A 13511-nucleotide genomic window follows, 5' to 3' on the forward strand; every position below is an offset into this window, starting at 1 on the left:
GCGGCTCAACAAGAAGCTCTTTGAACTTTGAGTGTGTGTGTCAACACCGTTGCTAATCGTATCATCCTCAATTAACTTTACTTCTTACAACTTGATAAACCTCTTTGGAGGGGGACAAAGTCTGGGGAGGGAGGGGAGGGATTGTGTGTGCGTGTGTGTGTGCCCCCTACCCCTTCCCTCCACCCCTATCTCTCAACAGGACTGGCAGCCCGTCTAGAGTTATTCCAGGAATGCGTTGAACATGGCTGCCGCGATGAAGGCGCAGAAAACGGGACTGCTGGAACTTCGACTGACCGTGGACCGCTGGATCCGTGTGTTGGCCACACTTACCGAGGACACGCTCACGCTAAACCCCGGGGACGGTACCGACGAGCCCGCGAAGCCCAATCCGAATCCCGTCGGGGCTATCAACGGAGACCCCCCGAACCTTAGCTCGTCCCCGGTCCCGGAAACCATCACCAACGTGAAGCGCACCGTGCGAGTTACCAAGCAAGATGTTGGAGGGCTCGGAATCAGTATCAAAGGTAAGATAGTTGGAAGAAGTAATGCAACACGAGTCCGTGTCAGTTAACATAACTTTTGGCTAAGTTAACCTAATTCCTGTCAACGACTGCTAATGCTCAAACCGTGGACTTGTCACGAACTGTTAGCTTAACTTCAAAGACATCGTTAAAACCCACAAAGGTGTGATAAACTAAATTTGTCTACGACGTTTTGTCGAGACTAATCCTTATTTTAACCCAACACTTTATACATTTAGAGTTGTTGCGTGCACACAGAAAAAAAAACTGACAGCCGAGATTATCCCAAGCTGTGCTTCACCTCAACGGGGAACCATTTCAGTGTCCCAGTGTCACCGGAGACGGCAATTACTCTCATAACGTCAGGCTGGTCGTAATAGACGGTGAAAACTCCTAACTAACCCGGTGAAGTTCAGAAAAGGAGGAACGTGTTGCTGCACGCTGCGTGGCAACTTGCTTTGGGTTAATAACTTTCCTCAGTTTCCGTGATACAATGTAGAAAATCAAAAATTTCTTCCCTCAAAGGTACCTGTATTTTTTTTATTTTTTTTTCATTCATTGTTGTAATTAAAGGTCACCAAAGTCAGATTATATCTTAAAATGAGACACACACGTACTTACAAAAGGGTCCTAACGTGTTATAAACCAAGGGCTGCAAAAACATATCAAGTGCTGGCAACTGTGTGGGGTTATTTTGTGTTACTTTGTGTTACTTGTGTTATCTTTTTACCTCTGTCTTAATTTTGAGCCATCTTTGAAGAGTGCTTGAACATGCACAAAAAGAGAATTGCATTGTCACTGGAAGGCATGACTGTGAAAATGAATTATGTAAGGGAAAGTGGAGTCCCAGAAACAATAGTAGATCCATCACTGTCTTGGTTGGCTAAAGTATCTTTTTCGCTGATGAACCTCGAATGAGCAGCTCCAATGCGTAGCCGAGACAATATACCTCAGCTTCCTCATTGTAGTGAGACCACCGTGGCTCCTTAAACTTCTCAATGGAAAAAGGTTGTGACCTCTCAGTATCTTATATATGAGGCTTGCATACCTGTTCTGCATGCTGATAAAAGCCTTTTCGTTGTCCTGTTTCCGCAGCCTGCAGCAACAGGCTGCTATCTCAGTGGAGATCTTCAGGTGGAGACTGAGAAAGCCCAGCATTGGGCAGCTGTGTAAATGCACAGTATGAAATAGATAGGACAGTCTGTTAATTTCTTTCTTTTTTTACTTACTTACTTTTACTTGCTTTATTATGATACCTATTGTATCTTTGTCTCACTCTTGCAATTTAGTTACCAATTTCCCATGTCTTAAACAACTTGAATTATTTGGTTGAATGATGGTTAAGTTGTAATCGTTTTTGTGACTTATCTTGTTTTGCGATTCATGGAGAACAGCAGTGATAAAGAAGAAGAATCAGCTTTACTGGCAGTATATATATTTTTACATACACACTGAATTGTTCCTCAGCATTTAACCCATCCTTGGTTGCCTTGCTCAAGGACACATCAACCGGCTAATCGGGGGCGATGAAGGTCATTAATCATCCCACCACAGCCAAATTTTTCCTGCTCATCTGGTGGGGGAATCAAACAGGCGACTCTCCGATCACAAACCACTTCTGCAACCTCTAGGCCATCGCTGCCATGTATGTGTGCACATTGTTGAACTGGCATGCATGTGTGTTAAAACTGTCACCTCCTGACAGTGACTGCATATATTGACAGGTTATCAGTTGGCCATTGGCTGATGCGCAGGGTAGATCTGATGGACAGCTGTGCACTCGCACCACTGTCAGGTCACAAAGATGGCTCATCATTGTGGAAGCTGGTGAAATGCTAATTTTGCTTCCATCAAGGCTGCCAGCAACAACAACAACAACAAAGCCAGCCCCTAATGACATAAATGTAATGTCCATCTGTGTGGAAATGGGTGGCTTTGAAAGTCAGACAGCATGTTATTAAAATAAAATCATAGCTGGCACCCTGTTGGCTTGTCATTGTTGTGGTGCTGGTTGTTCAAAGGCAGTGATGAAGAGGGGGAGGAAGAAGGCTGTAGTAAAGGGATAGAAAGAGAAAGGCAAAGGCGTAAAGAGCAAGCCATAGATTAAATGGGACTTGGAACAAACAAAGGAGTAGAAAGGAAAAAAAGAATCAAAAAGAAAGTAAGAGTAAGAACCAGTAAAGTGTTAACAAGAAAAAAAGGGCGAATCAAATGAAAGAACAGTGCAAAAGTTGTTGTGGGCTAGCTGACACCACATTGTGAACAGCTGAGAGGAGCAGCCCTCAGCAAGCAGTTGTCATTGGCCAAAGATGAAAGCTATGTGGCTAGGAGTGGAGTACTTCTCTGGTGTTAATTTTAGGGAGCCCACTCCAGCTTGGACGCAGTCAGCCTTTACTCTCACGTGTCTAAATATAAGAAGAGAGGCTAGGAAGCGAGGCTCTAGGTCTCCAATCGGCCTGTCCAGGTCTGGTCAGGTTTCTTTATACAAATATATATATATATACTTTTTTTGGTTAAACCCCTTTGGTGTTTATAAAGATGAGCGTGTCTCCACCTCCTCCCACTGTACAAAAATTAAGCTGAAAGCCCTGCCATATTGGTGACGTCATTTGGAGCTAGAGTCTGCTCAGTTGTGAGCTGCAGGACTGTGTACAAACCCATACACCCGGCCAACTCAGTCACAAGCAGGGCTTAGCTGGCAATCATGATGTTTCACCCCCTCTTTATAGCAACAAATAGGTAATTAAAACAAAACCTCTCATGGAAATGAACACATACATCCGCATGAAAAGAAATACCTAAAATAACTGAAACCATCTTTGGGAAAAATTGAGATATTTTGGCTTTACGGGAAGTTTTCACTCTTTCAGAAGACTTTGACAGTGAAAGTCACAATGTGTCAGTTAACGAGGCTTAGGTGCAGTGTTACGCAACTCATTTCTTATTAAAGATGTATTTTCCCCTTGTGTCGCTTGTCACATTCATCAGTAATATGTATTATTTTGGAAGTTTATGTAAAATGTTTTTTTTCTGCTGTTTGTTCTAGTGTTCAGCAGCAGTGCATGCAACTCAGCTGATGCAGTCTGGTGAAGCAAAGTGCTGATCATACTGAATTCTTTGAAAGGAGCATCATCACAGCAAACACACTGGTAGTGCAAAATTACCTAATTAGATACATGTCAGTGTTGTATAAACCAATACCATTCATTTACCTGTCATGGGTAGTTCATGTGTCTCCACCCCATCTCTACGGCTGTCACCCTCCTGTCAACTGCCAGTGGGAGGATGCTGAACTGTGCTTGACGTGAAAAGTAGGAGTAAGAAAGGTGGGGAGGCAAAGGGAATGTGGGAGGATTAAGGTTGTATAGGAATGAGACATAGTGACAGTATTTTTCCGACAATATATGAAGGATGTTTGTTCGGTATCATGCTGGTTAGAGGTATTTCAGATTTGAAATAAACTTTTAAGTATGTGAAGAAAGGAAGATAAATAGACACTTTGTATGAAGGTGGAAAAAAAACTGTGTATGGTACTTTTCACTGTTGTTGGCCCTCCTTCTGCCCCAAGGTCAGACTTAACGCCTATTCAAAGTAGATGGTGAAAGCGGCCTTGTTAACCTTCACTTACATTGAATTATTTTGTCTCTGTCAATTCAGATATCCACTATGTGTACCTTTATCACTTTGGTGTAAATGCCGAATAATTTTGACACCACTGGCATGTTCTCATCACTTTAAATGACCAGGCTATCGCTTGCCTACTTGTCCAACCATTTATTTTAAATACATCCTTGACATAAATTTCCATCATTCATCAAGTAAAAGGAGCTAGCCCTGCAGTAGGTAAAGTGGGAACATGCTGCGGTGAGCACTTTGTTAGCATGGGTTTGGTACCTGAGATATTAGCATGTCAGTTTTAATGAAGCTGAAAGGTCACTGATTGTGTTCTGCTTTGGCAAGACCCACCCTGCCTTAGTGAGTTTTCAGTTCGCTTTGCATCAGCAGTAATGTGCTATGTACTGTAGTTTTACTATAGCATTTTTTTGTATTTTAAATGTTTATGTCTTCAGGTTAGTGGACACGAGGGTACAGTTGTTTACTTTTTTACTGTAAATTCTATAAATACTTGAAATCCAGTAAAGCTTCTCACTGAATCCTGTATTGTAGTGTATTCTAGCCCTAAAGTTTGTTATCAATACTCCACTGTAACATCACCCATCGGTTTGTGGACTACAGTTTTTAAGCCTTATTTCTTAGTTTGACATTATGGATATTGCCATCTTAATTTGTTGGAGCCTGAAGTGGCCAAATTTAGATGAGAGACTGGAGCTTGGGAAGATATGCGTTGCTATGCCTCTATTATCTGACTGAGAACTCGAAATGCTGTGGCTTTATCAGCTTTTTTTTTTTTTTTCAAAATGGGACCAATTTCCAAAATAAATGTTGTGTTGTATTGAAGAAACTTGGAACTAGTAACTGGGACCATAAACTCATAAGCAAACTGTTTACTAAGGAATGAGAAATTGGGTCACTATCTTGTAAGTTTACATACAATAAGACTGCAGCTAGGGCCATTCCTTGCTGGCTAGAAAGAGAAAGTTTAAAGCATTTCCGCATTACTGTTCAAACCTGGGTGGTTTGTTCATGAATGCAGTAAACTCACTAGCACTGCAGCCATTAATTAGTAATCAAGTAGTTTACCTCCAATGGCTAAGAAATACGTTTTCCTTTTTAAAGTGCAATAGTAAATACACAAAAGGGAAAATAAGTAACAACTTATTGTTCATGCAGATTACAGTGAGGAGGGTCAGCAGGTGTAAGGCAGCCTTTCAGCATATGAAATAAACATACAGTCTGGCCTGCTCTGTTTGAACTGGATATGTAGACTGGGCGCTTTCTGAGGAGATTGTGTAAGTGTTGATGTTCTGTGGTGGTAGGTTTGATTTGATTTGATGACGGACGTTGTTTCAGCTTGCAATAATCCCAAACCTTGTACACTCTCTCTCTTCCTCCATTTTGCAGTTTGTATTTTGCTTAGCTGATATTGATGGTTTGTACGTGGTGTAAAATGTACAATCCTCAATGATTAATCAGCCAAGGTGTTTATTAATCAGCTTATTTCTAGTTGAAACCATAAGAATAATACACATTTTTGTTTAACTGAGTTTTTGTTTTACCACTAAGACTCATTTTCAATACCTTTCTTTGTCATCTGTGATGTGAAAACCAGAGATTTCCATGCTGTCAAAGAAAGTAAAAGTGTACGTCCTGTTCCTAGTTCAGTTATAAAATCCTAGTGCACCACAGAGTTTCTCTCCTGCCAGGCTGCTGACAGCACTGTCAGCTGAAGAGTCAATCACGGCGGATGGCAGTAGAGGAGGTTGTACCACCATCTGGTTCAAAAGTGGTTTAGCCGACATTACTGACAGTCCTCACTGGAGCAGAGAGCGTCTGAGCAGCCAGCAGACTGGAGTAGTGCATCCCTGCCTCATGCTGTCCAGTGTCACGCAGCCTTCTGTTTCTGTCACCCTTCTCTGCTTCCATCACACTTAGTTTGGGGTCATTTTGAGAGACTTGGTTTGTCAAGGTTGCAGCATGCCACGCTGCTGTTCCTGCATTGCCTTGTGAACAATAAAAGCAAGAGCCGAAATTTGTTTACCAACCAATCCATCTTAGGTATCAATTTCTCTCATCAGTTAAGCAGGTTGATTTTTTTTTTTATAACAAGTACTCCAGCTAGCGTAAGAATGCATTCAAGGTTGCCTTCATTTATAATTCCTCATTGAAATGTTATCCCTGTGCATTTTAATTTTTTTCTGTTTTATCCCACCGTGCAGAATGACTAAAAATGCTAAATAAAAATAAAACTTGAAGAATCTCAGTCTACTGAGAGATGTCTCAAATGTACTCAAATGAGCACCTGTAGATCCTGAAAGCTCACTACATTGAAACCTCACTCTTCTTCATGTAGGCAGTACAGACCCTAAGCCTGTAGTTTGTATATTGCCAATAGTACAACACAGTCTTTATATGCCTAGAGGTTACTGAGCAGTGTAATTCAGTGCATTTTACTGTGTGTGTTGGTGCAGATTGGGGCAAAGGTAACCTGAAGGTTAGAGAAGCAACCTGTGACTGGAAGGTATTCAGATTTAATCCTCAAACCAGCTGGGATAGTTTTGATGGCTTGATGGCTTTGAGCCGCACAATGACCTCACAGGGCAGCAGACCATTTAACTTGACATTCAGAACCACAAATGTGTTTCTATTTTAATTGTGTTAGAAACTGATCAGAGATTTGCTAATAAGTACAGCCATGTATCAGCATGACTGCAAACTATCTAAAATGACACTCCCTTGTTGTCACTTTATTCTCACATTTAATTTGAAAGTGGCAGCTTTTCAATGCAATGTGGTCATCTGTCTCATCTGTCTCATGGATAAGAGCTAAGAAGGAGTGAAGTAGAATAATCAGATGACATGGTATCCAGTAACTAGAGGTCTTGAGTGCGAATGAGTGGTCCTTCAGCTCATTCAGTTTATGCTTTGTGTTGAAGCATACCCAGACAGAGACCACTGGTCATGCCTAAGATTTCTAAGATAGTTCACAGCATTGGCTGGTGGTATTGAGGCAGACAGTGCTCATATCTTTTTGGTCTGCCTGCAGATTCACCCATGCAGAGCAGTCAGAAACCGTGTCTGACAACCTTGGCTTTCAGAGTCTTACGATATTCGGCACTCGCTAAACCTCTGTGTGACGTGTCTCCCCATGTCATTTCTGACATTTTATGGTACTCTGGTAGACTAAGATATACATGTATATATATTGAAGTTTTGGTGAGATATATCGATGATAACCACCAGCACTACTGAAGATTCCCCTTCACCTCATCTCCACTTCAAAGTTTCCATTAGCAAATCATGATTCAGAGACTCAGAAAGTATAAGTCATTACCTCACTTCTGATACTCAGTCATACACAGAACAACTATCTGATGCCTCAAAGCAGTCAAGTCGCTGGTAAATCCCTCTTTCTCAAACCTGTACGGCATAATGATTGACATGGGGAGTAGGGAGGTGTCAGCTCAGTCCTGGAGTTTTGTCTTATTAGGAGCACCAGGCTGCGGCTTCCAAGGAAGGAGTAAAGTTGAGTTGAGTTAAATCCCAAGAAATCACACAGAGCAAGCGACCTGTGGAAGATGTATTTAAAATTAATTAAATGTAATCCTCTTTGAGATAATTTCTTACCAGCCCGAAGGCCACAGTCCAACTGCCAGCTGACATTAATGACGATATTTCTCATGAAGAGTGGAAGCCCACAGCAAGAGGCAGATCCATCAGCTTACTAGCTGACCTTCATTTAAGAAGAGAGAGGAAGAGATAGGAAATTGCAGAAGTACTGGGGGGTAATTGCTGCTGTCTGTGTCCTCATATGCTCTCTGCAGCTGAGGTCACAAAATATTGGAAGCGCAATAGGTTTAGGGTGGTCACAGCTACTTTATCTTTGTCTGTCTGCTAAGTTGTGTTTATGACACTTAGCTACTGGACAGAACAGTGACATCTTAACTTCACAATATGAAGATTCGAATTCAAAGCACGCAGGCACTGATAATACACTGTGGCTTTAAATTACACCAAGTTGTTACTGGGTTTCATTGTCAGTATTTATTTTTGGTGTTTCTGTTATTACCAGATGTGTCAATAAAGCTGGTCTGATGTTAGAACTTGAGGTTATGGTTGTGCTGGTCAAGTCTGAATGGGTAATGTGCAACTACTGTAGGATTCCTGAAAAAAAGATGAAACAGCAACATTTCGCCCCCTCTCATCATATAGGTGGGAAGGAGAACAAGATGCCAATCCTCATCTCCAAGATTTTCAAGGGTCTGGCTGCTGACCAGACTGAGGCACTTTATGTTGGTGACGCCATACTGTCTGTCAATGGCTATGATTTACGGGAGGCCACACACGATGAGGCTGTGCAAGCACTGAAGAAAACTGGCAAAGAAGTCATCCTTGAAGGTAAGACATTTTTCACTCAGGAAAATAAATCAAACCCAGAATTGACTCTCTGACTTTCTTCTTATTCCAGTACAGTCTTTCTTTTTCTTGTCGTCTCTCTATTCTGTGTCTACTTGTCTTGGAGTAACAGGAAACTAGGACTTTTCTCTTGCATGAAAAAGTACTTAATATTTCTTAAATAACACAATCCGTAAAGTAGGAGAGAACAGAATTTTGATCTTTTATGAAAAAGAAGGAGCACAACACACCTCCAAATAGATACATAGATGGAAATGATGGGAACTTTTGATACCTGGATATGTGTTGATACTTTTCTCCAGCGCTGTGGTTGATTCTTTCTTAAGGGCGATATGTGATGAGCTGAGAGAGACGATCCGTAAAATCAGAACTTTGATCAGACTTCCTTGGAAACATCCAAATAATGAGCTGAACTGAAACAGCAAGAGGAAACCAAAGATTCAGAATTCAAGAATATTGTTGTAGCTCACACCTCTGAGCATCTCAGCATGCTAATGAGCAGTCTTCCCTAACATCAAACACCTTTGACACTGATAGAAGGTACTTGAAGTTTATGTCAGAACTGAGAACTGTGGAGAACTTAGAAAGCAAGACCTAATATGCACGGTAAGGTATGCAGTGGAGTCAGCAGATGTTTTCGTCTTACTCAAACTCATTCACGTGCTGCTTCACTGTCTATTTTTGTGTGTGATCTGGCCAAAAAACTAATATCACGATCCATTTGAGTGCGGTTAGGATCCCCAATCTAAATCTTAAATCTTTTTTTAGTAGGTTATTTCTTATTTTACCATTTTGATGCTACTTAATTCTCTCTCTCTCATCTTGCTTTTTCCTTCAGTTCTCGTTCCATTTACATTTTGTGTTAATAACGTAAATAAAACTTGAATTTCCCTCGGGATCAATACAGTATCTATCTATCTATCTATCTATCTATCTATCTATCTATCTATCTATCAAAAGGCTCAAGGATCAAGGAACTTTTATTGTCATGCCAGCTCACATTTACATGTAAAAGTAACTAGTTTAGAAAATACTAGTTACTTTAATTATCAAAATTATCAAAAATTCAATATTGTATAAAGTAGCAAAAAATGGAAATACAAATGGATATATAGGTGAAGCAAAAGAACCTCAAAACTGCATTTAAGGATGGTACTCGAGTTCATTGTACTGAGTTACTGTACGCTCTATCACTGGTTATTCTAAATTTTCAAACAAAGATTTTTATTTTTACGGCAAATGTATATCAGTTCCAAATATTCTTCTTGTTTACTAATAGTCATATCGACCCTGCAAAAAAAAACAAAAAGACAACAACATCGCTAATTGTGTGTCAAAGTCTGTGATTGGGAGAGAAAACTCACCCACATAGTCTAAACGGAGGCCAACAGATATGTTCAGTGTTGTTGAGCAGACGCCTCAGATCTCAGGTGCTCTTAACTTATACTGCCAGATGAAAAGCAAGTTGAAAACATAATAGTAACAAAGTATAACTCAGTGCATGAAACGTGAGATAAACTTTCCATTTGGGAAAGTACACTTAAAAAGAGGAACAAACCAGAGTTCCCAGTTTTCCATGTGGCAGCATTTCTGTGGGTTAACTTGCGCAGTGGGCTTGCGTCAGTAACTTCAGCCAGCAGAGCAGATACAGCTCGAGCTACAGCCAGGGGAAATCATTGCAAATCCCCCTGCTTTACTTGTCCACAGTCAGGCAGAAAAGTGTTGATATCAGACGGCTCAACCAGCGCTGCTCTGTGATCCGTCGTGTCAGGAATCATTTCACGGGTTTCCTTTCCCCCTGAGGAACTGATAGAGGAGCAGAGAGACGGGAGAGGCTTGCAGTCTCACTGAGGGGAGAGGGTTGAGTGTGTATGTGTGCAAACATGTGTGTGTTTGTGAGTATTTCTTGATGTCTTCTGTTCCCTTTGCTTGTTTTTTTGTGTGTATGCCTGTCTGACCTGAAGATCACACGATGCAGAGGGAGAAGTTTTACAAGTGTTATTAGGTAATAAAAGAAAAAAAAATCTTTCAAAATATGTGCTTTGCTACCATTTCTAAGATTCAGATTTTATTTCAAAATTATTCGTGCATCTTAAAAATACTGGTGAATGTGTGTCTCCCAGTTCAAATACAATATTTATTTTGGGTTTGGCATTTTATCAAGATATTCAGAAACATGGCCAGAAACAAACCACTTCTTTGTTCAACTACAGTGTTAAAGGTCAGGGTGACAGTCTATCTTAAATGTGCACAGCAGCAAACATCCACTACTGCTGTGCTGAAGGCACTTTCTATTGCTCTGTGAAATTTATAACACAGAGGGCCTTGACTGAGATCAAGGAGAAACGGCTTCACATTAAAATATCTGGAATATGTGAACAGTAATGCTTGAATCTGTCAAATACGTTCTTTCACAATATTAAAGGTTACATTAGAAGCCTGATTGTCATTCTGTGTGGCAGGATTTTTCCCTTCTCTTTTGGAAATGAAGAAATATTTTTAATAGCTTATATTAAACAGATCTCATTTGATTTATGCAGTTTTTATCATTGAATCAGCATGTGTAAGACATTAATGCTGAGCTCTGCCTCATATCTTTAGCAGTATAATCAATGTGAAGAGTGTTTTCAAGTATACTGCATATCCTACAAGTGCAAAAGCTTAAAACATCAGAAAGCAAGGTAATTGCTGCTAACACGTGGCAGAGATACAATAGCATTACCATTGTTCACTTAGTAGATTTTAATAATTAATAATAATTTGTATAAATTATACAATTTTAATACCCCTCTCAGTTGCTTAGCAGCCAACAGCAGAAGATAGGGGCAGCACTGGGCAGCTCCCAGATGCGAGTGTGAAGATGAAAACAAAAAAAAAAAACACCCTCCTCCTGCTTTTGCCAGATCTTATACCATAAATAAGAATTTGTGCAAAGTCAATCTGTCTGTTGAAAGAAGGAAAAAAAATACGCTCACCATATGTTCCTAATAAGATGCCCTTTGGTCCTCTTCCTCTGTGTTCCTGTCGCACCTCACATCAAAATGGTGATGGAATAATCAATGTGTGTGTGAGAGAGAAGAACAGTAAACACCTGAAAGGGTCAGATAAATATAACAGACCAGATGAAGCCATAAAATCACAGCTGCCTTCATTTCCTCCCAACGACATTTACAGCTTCACTCTGCGTGTGTGTGTGTGTGTGTATACGTGTGAGTATGTGTACTGTGTCCATATGTACGTGTGTGTGTTTGTGTTTTAATAGAGAACAGAGAAAAAAGAAGAGGATGGAGAAGATAGGTGCAAAGGTCACCTCGACATTTTCCCCATCACAAATCCCTTATTATCACACCTAAATAAGCTGTCATAGTAGAGTTATGGATTCATTTCCTATGGGGTTTGGTCAAAATAAATTGGGATATTTCTACTCATTTTGCAAAATGTTCAAAATGTTGAGTGTGTGAACTTCATGAACCAATTAGACATGTCTTTATGGAGTAAAAATGAACAAATGTGAAATGACAAGGAAAATGGGACAGAATTAAATGAGACTGCAGACATATGTGAAGTGACTCTACAGGGACCGGATAAGCTGTAGTATGTAGTGCTGTCCTCTGAACTGCCCTGCTGTGTTTCTACCCTATTTTAATTTGGTTTCAACTCTCACTGAAAATACATCCATCTTTGCCACCAGCTTGTCAAGCCAAGATGAGGCGCATTCCATTACCGTATGAAGAAACTATGAAACAAGGGAAGTGTGTGTGTGTGTGTGTGTGTGTGTGTGTGTGTATGCGAAAGAAAGGGTGGGGGGTGGGCATAGTTTGCTGGTTAACTGGTTACCTGGGCAACCAAGTTCTGAAAGTGAAGCGCACACACAAAGCATATGACCACATGTTTCAAATGCTTACACACATGAAAACATAACACACACGAGGTGTAAAGCCAGGACACTAAGATAAGTGTGAATGTCGATGGGGGCAGAGTGTGAGTATGGGTGAGTGTCATGTGTATATACAGGGAACAACAGAAATATGTGTTCATATGTATCATCAGACTCAATGTTAATCTGTTAATATTTATCAATAATATTCTAAATTAAATTAATCATTTTTCTTGAGTTGATCTCTGTTTTGAATTGCACATGTGCAATACCAAAAGGGAACTGGGTATCAGTACACTGATGTCAGTGGGATATTTCCAGTTGTTACTTTTTGACTGAATGATGTTCAAAGTATTTATGTGTCAACGTAAATAACCTCAATGTGTGTCATAGCACTTTGCCGGAAAAGGGGAAGAAAATGTTTGTTTTTACCCGGGTTTCATATTTACATTGCAGCTGATCGGAGACCACCAAATGGGTCTAACTATGCACGGTCTGAGATAGTCTCTCCTCAGAGCCATTCAAGGTATTTGTACTGAAAAATGATACCAGTTGCTGTATGAAGTGGGCAGGCTTGTAACTTAGTAAGTTTCAGACTGTTACACAAACTGCTGTATGCCTCCCCTCAATGCCGCATCAGAAATCGGTAGCTGTGGGGGGCTTCGGGCACTGTGTGATGATCTCACAAGCATACCATTAAAAAGTATGTTTTGGTCCTGATCTGTGTTACCATGTTGTTCCATGTGATTAGATTTGTTTTCATACTTGCTGAGAGTGTTGGATTAATGCCAGCCTGAATTTCAGCAAATGTTCATAGGATATCAATATCATGGTGACATAATGTTCTCTGTGTCTGTGTGTATATGTGTGTGGGGACAAGGGAGAGGGCTGGTTTCTTCTGCCAAGACATCTCTGCACAGTGCTGGTGTGTTTAGGCTAGTTGTGCTCAGGCTCAGTGCACACACAGACTTGTATTAAGTAGGCTTAGTTGTGGAAGTTCTGGTCTTTCCTTTGTCTAGAACTTCTTTCAGCAGGGAGAGCATGTGTTTTGGACATGTTGTAGCTGTATCAAGTCTCCT

The 13511-nt window shown here is 40.5% G+C and overlaps 1 protein-coding gene and 1 long non-coding RNA gene across 2 annotated transcripts in view; one reads left to right on the top strand and one right to left on the bottom strand.

The window, feature by feature from the left end:
* Positions 1–13511, top strand: part of snta1 (syntrophin, alpha 1) — a 31080-nt gene continuing 17569 nt past the window's right edge. Inside the window, exons 1-2 of the mRNA XM_046383186.1 lie at positions 1–524; positions 8352–8537. Coding sequence (XP_046239142.1) covers positions 242–524; positions 8352–8537 — 469 coding nt within the window. The 5' untranslated portion in view covers positions 1–241. The remainder of the gene's footprint in view (positions 525–8351; positions 8538–13511) is intronic.
* LOC124056088 lies at positions 7517–10255 on the bottom strand. Its single transcript, XR_006842950.1, has 4 exons — positions 10114–10255; positions 9920–10001; positions 8830–8968; positions 7517–7708 (listed from the first exon to the last, which is right to left on the bottom strand). It is a non-coding gene; the product is annotated as an uncharacterized LOC124056088 (long non-coding RNA).

The sequence above is a fragment of the Scatophagus argus genome, chromosome 3 (genome assembly GCF_020382885.2).
Source record: "Scatophagus argus isolate fScaArg1 chromosome 3, fScaArg1.pri, whole genome shotgun sequence".
NCBI lineage: Eukaryota > Metazoa > Chordata > Actinopteri > Scatophagidae > Scatophagus > Scatophagus argus.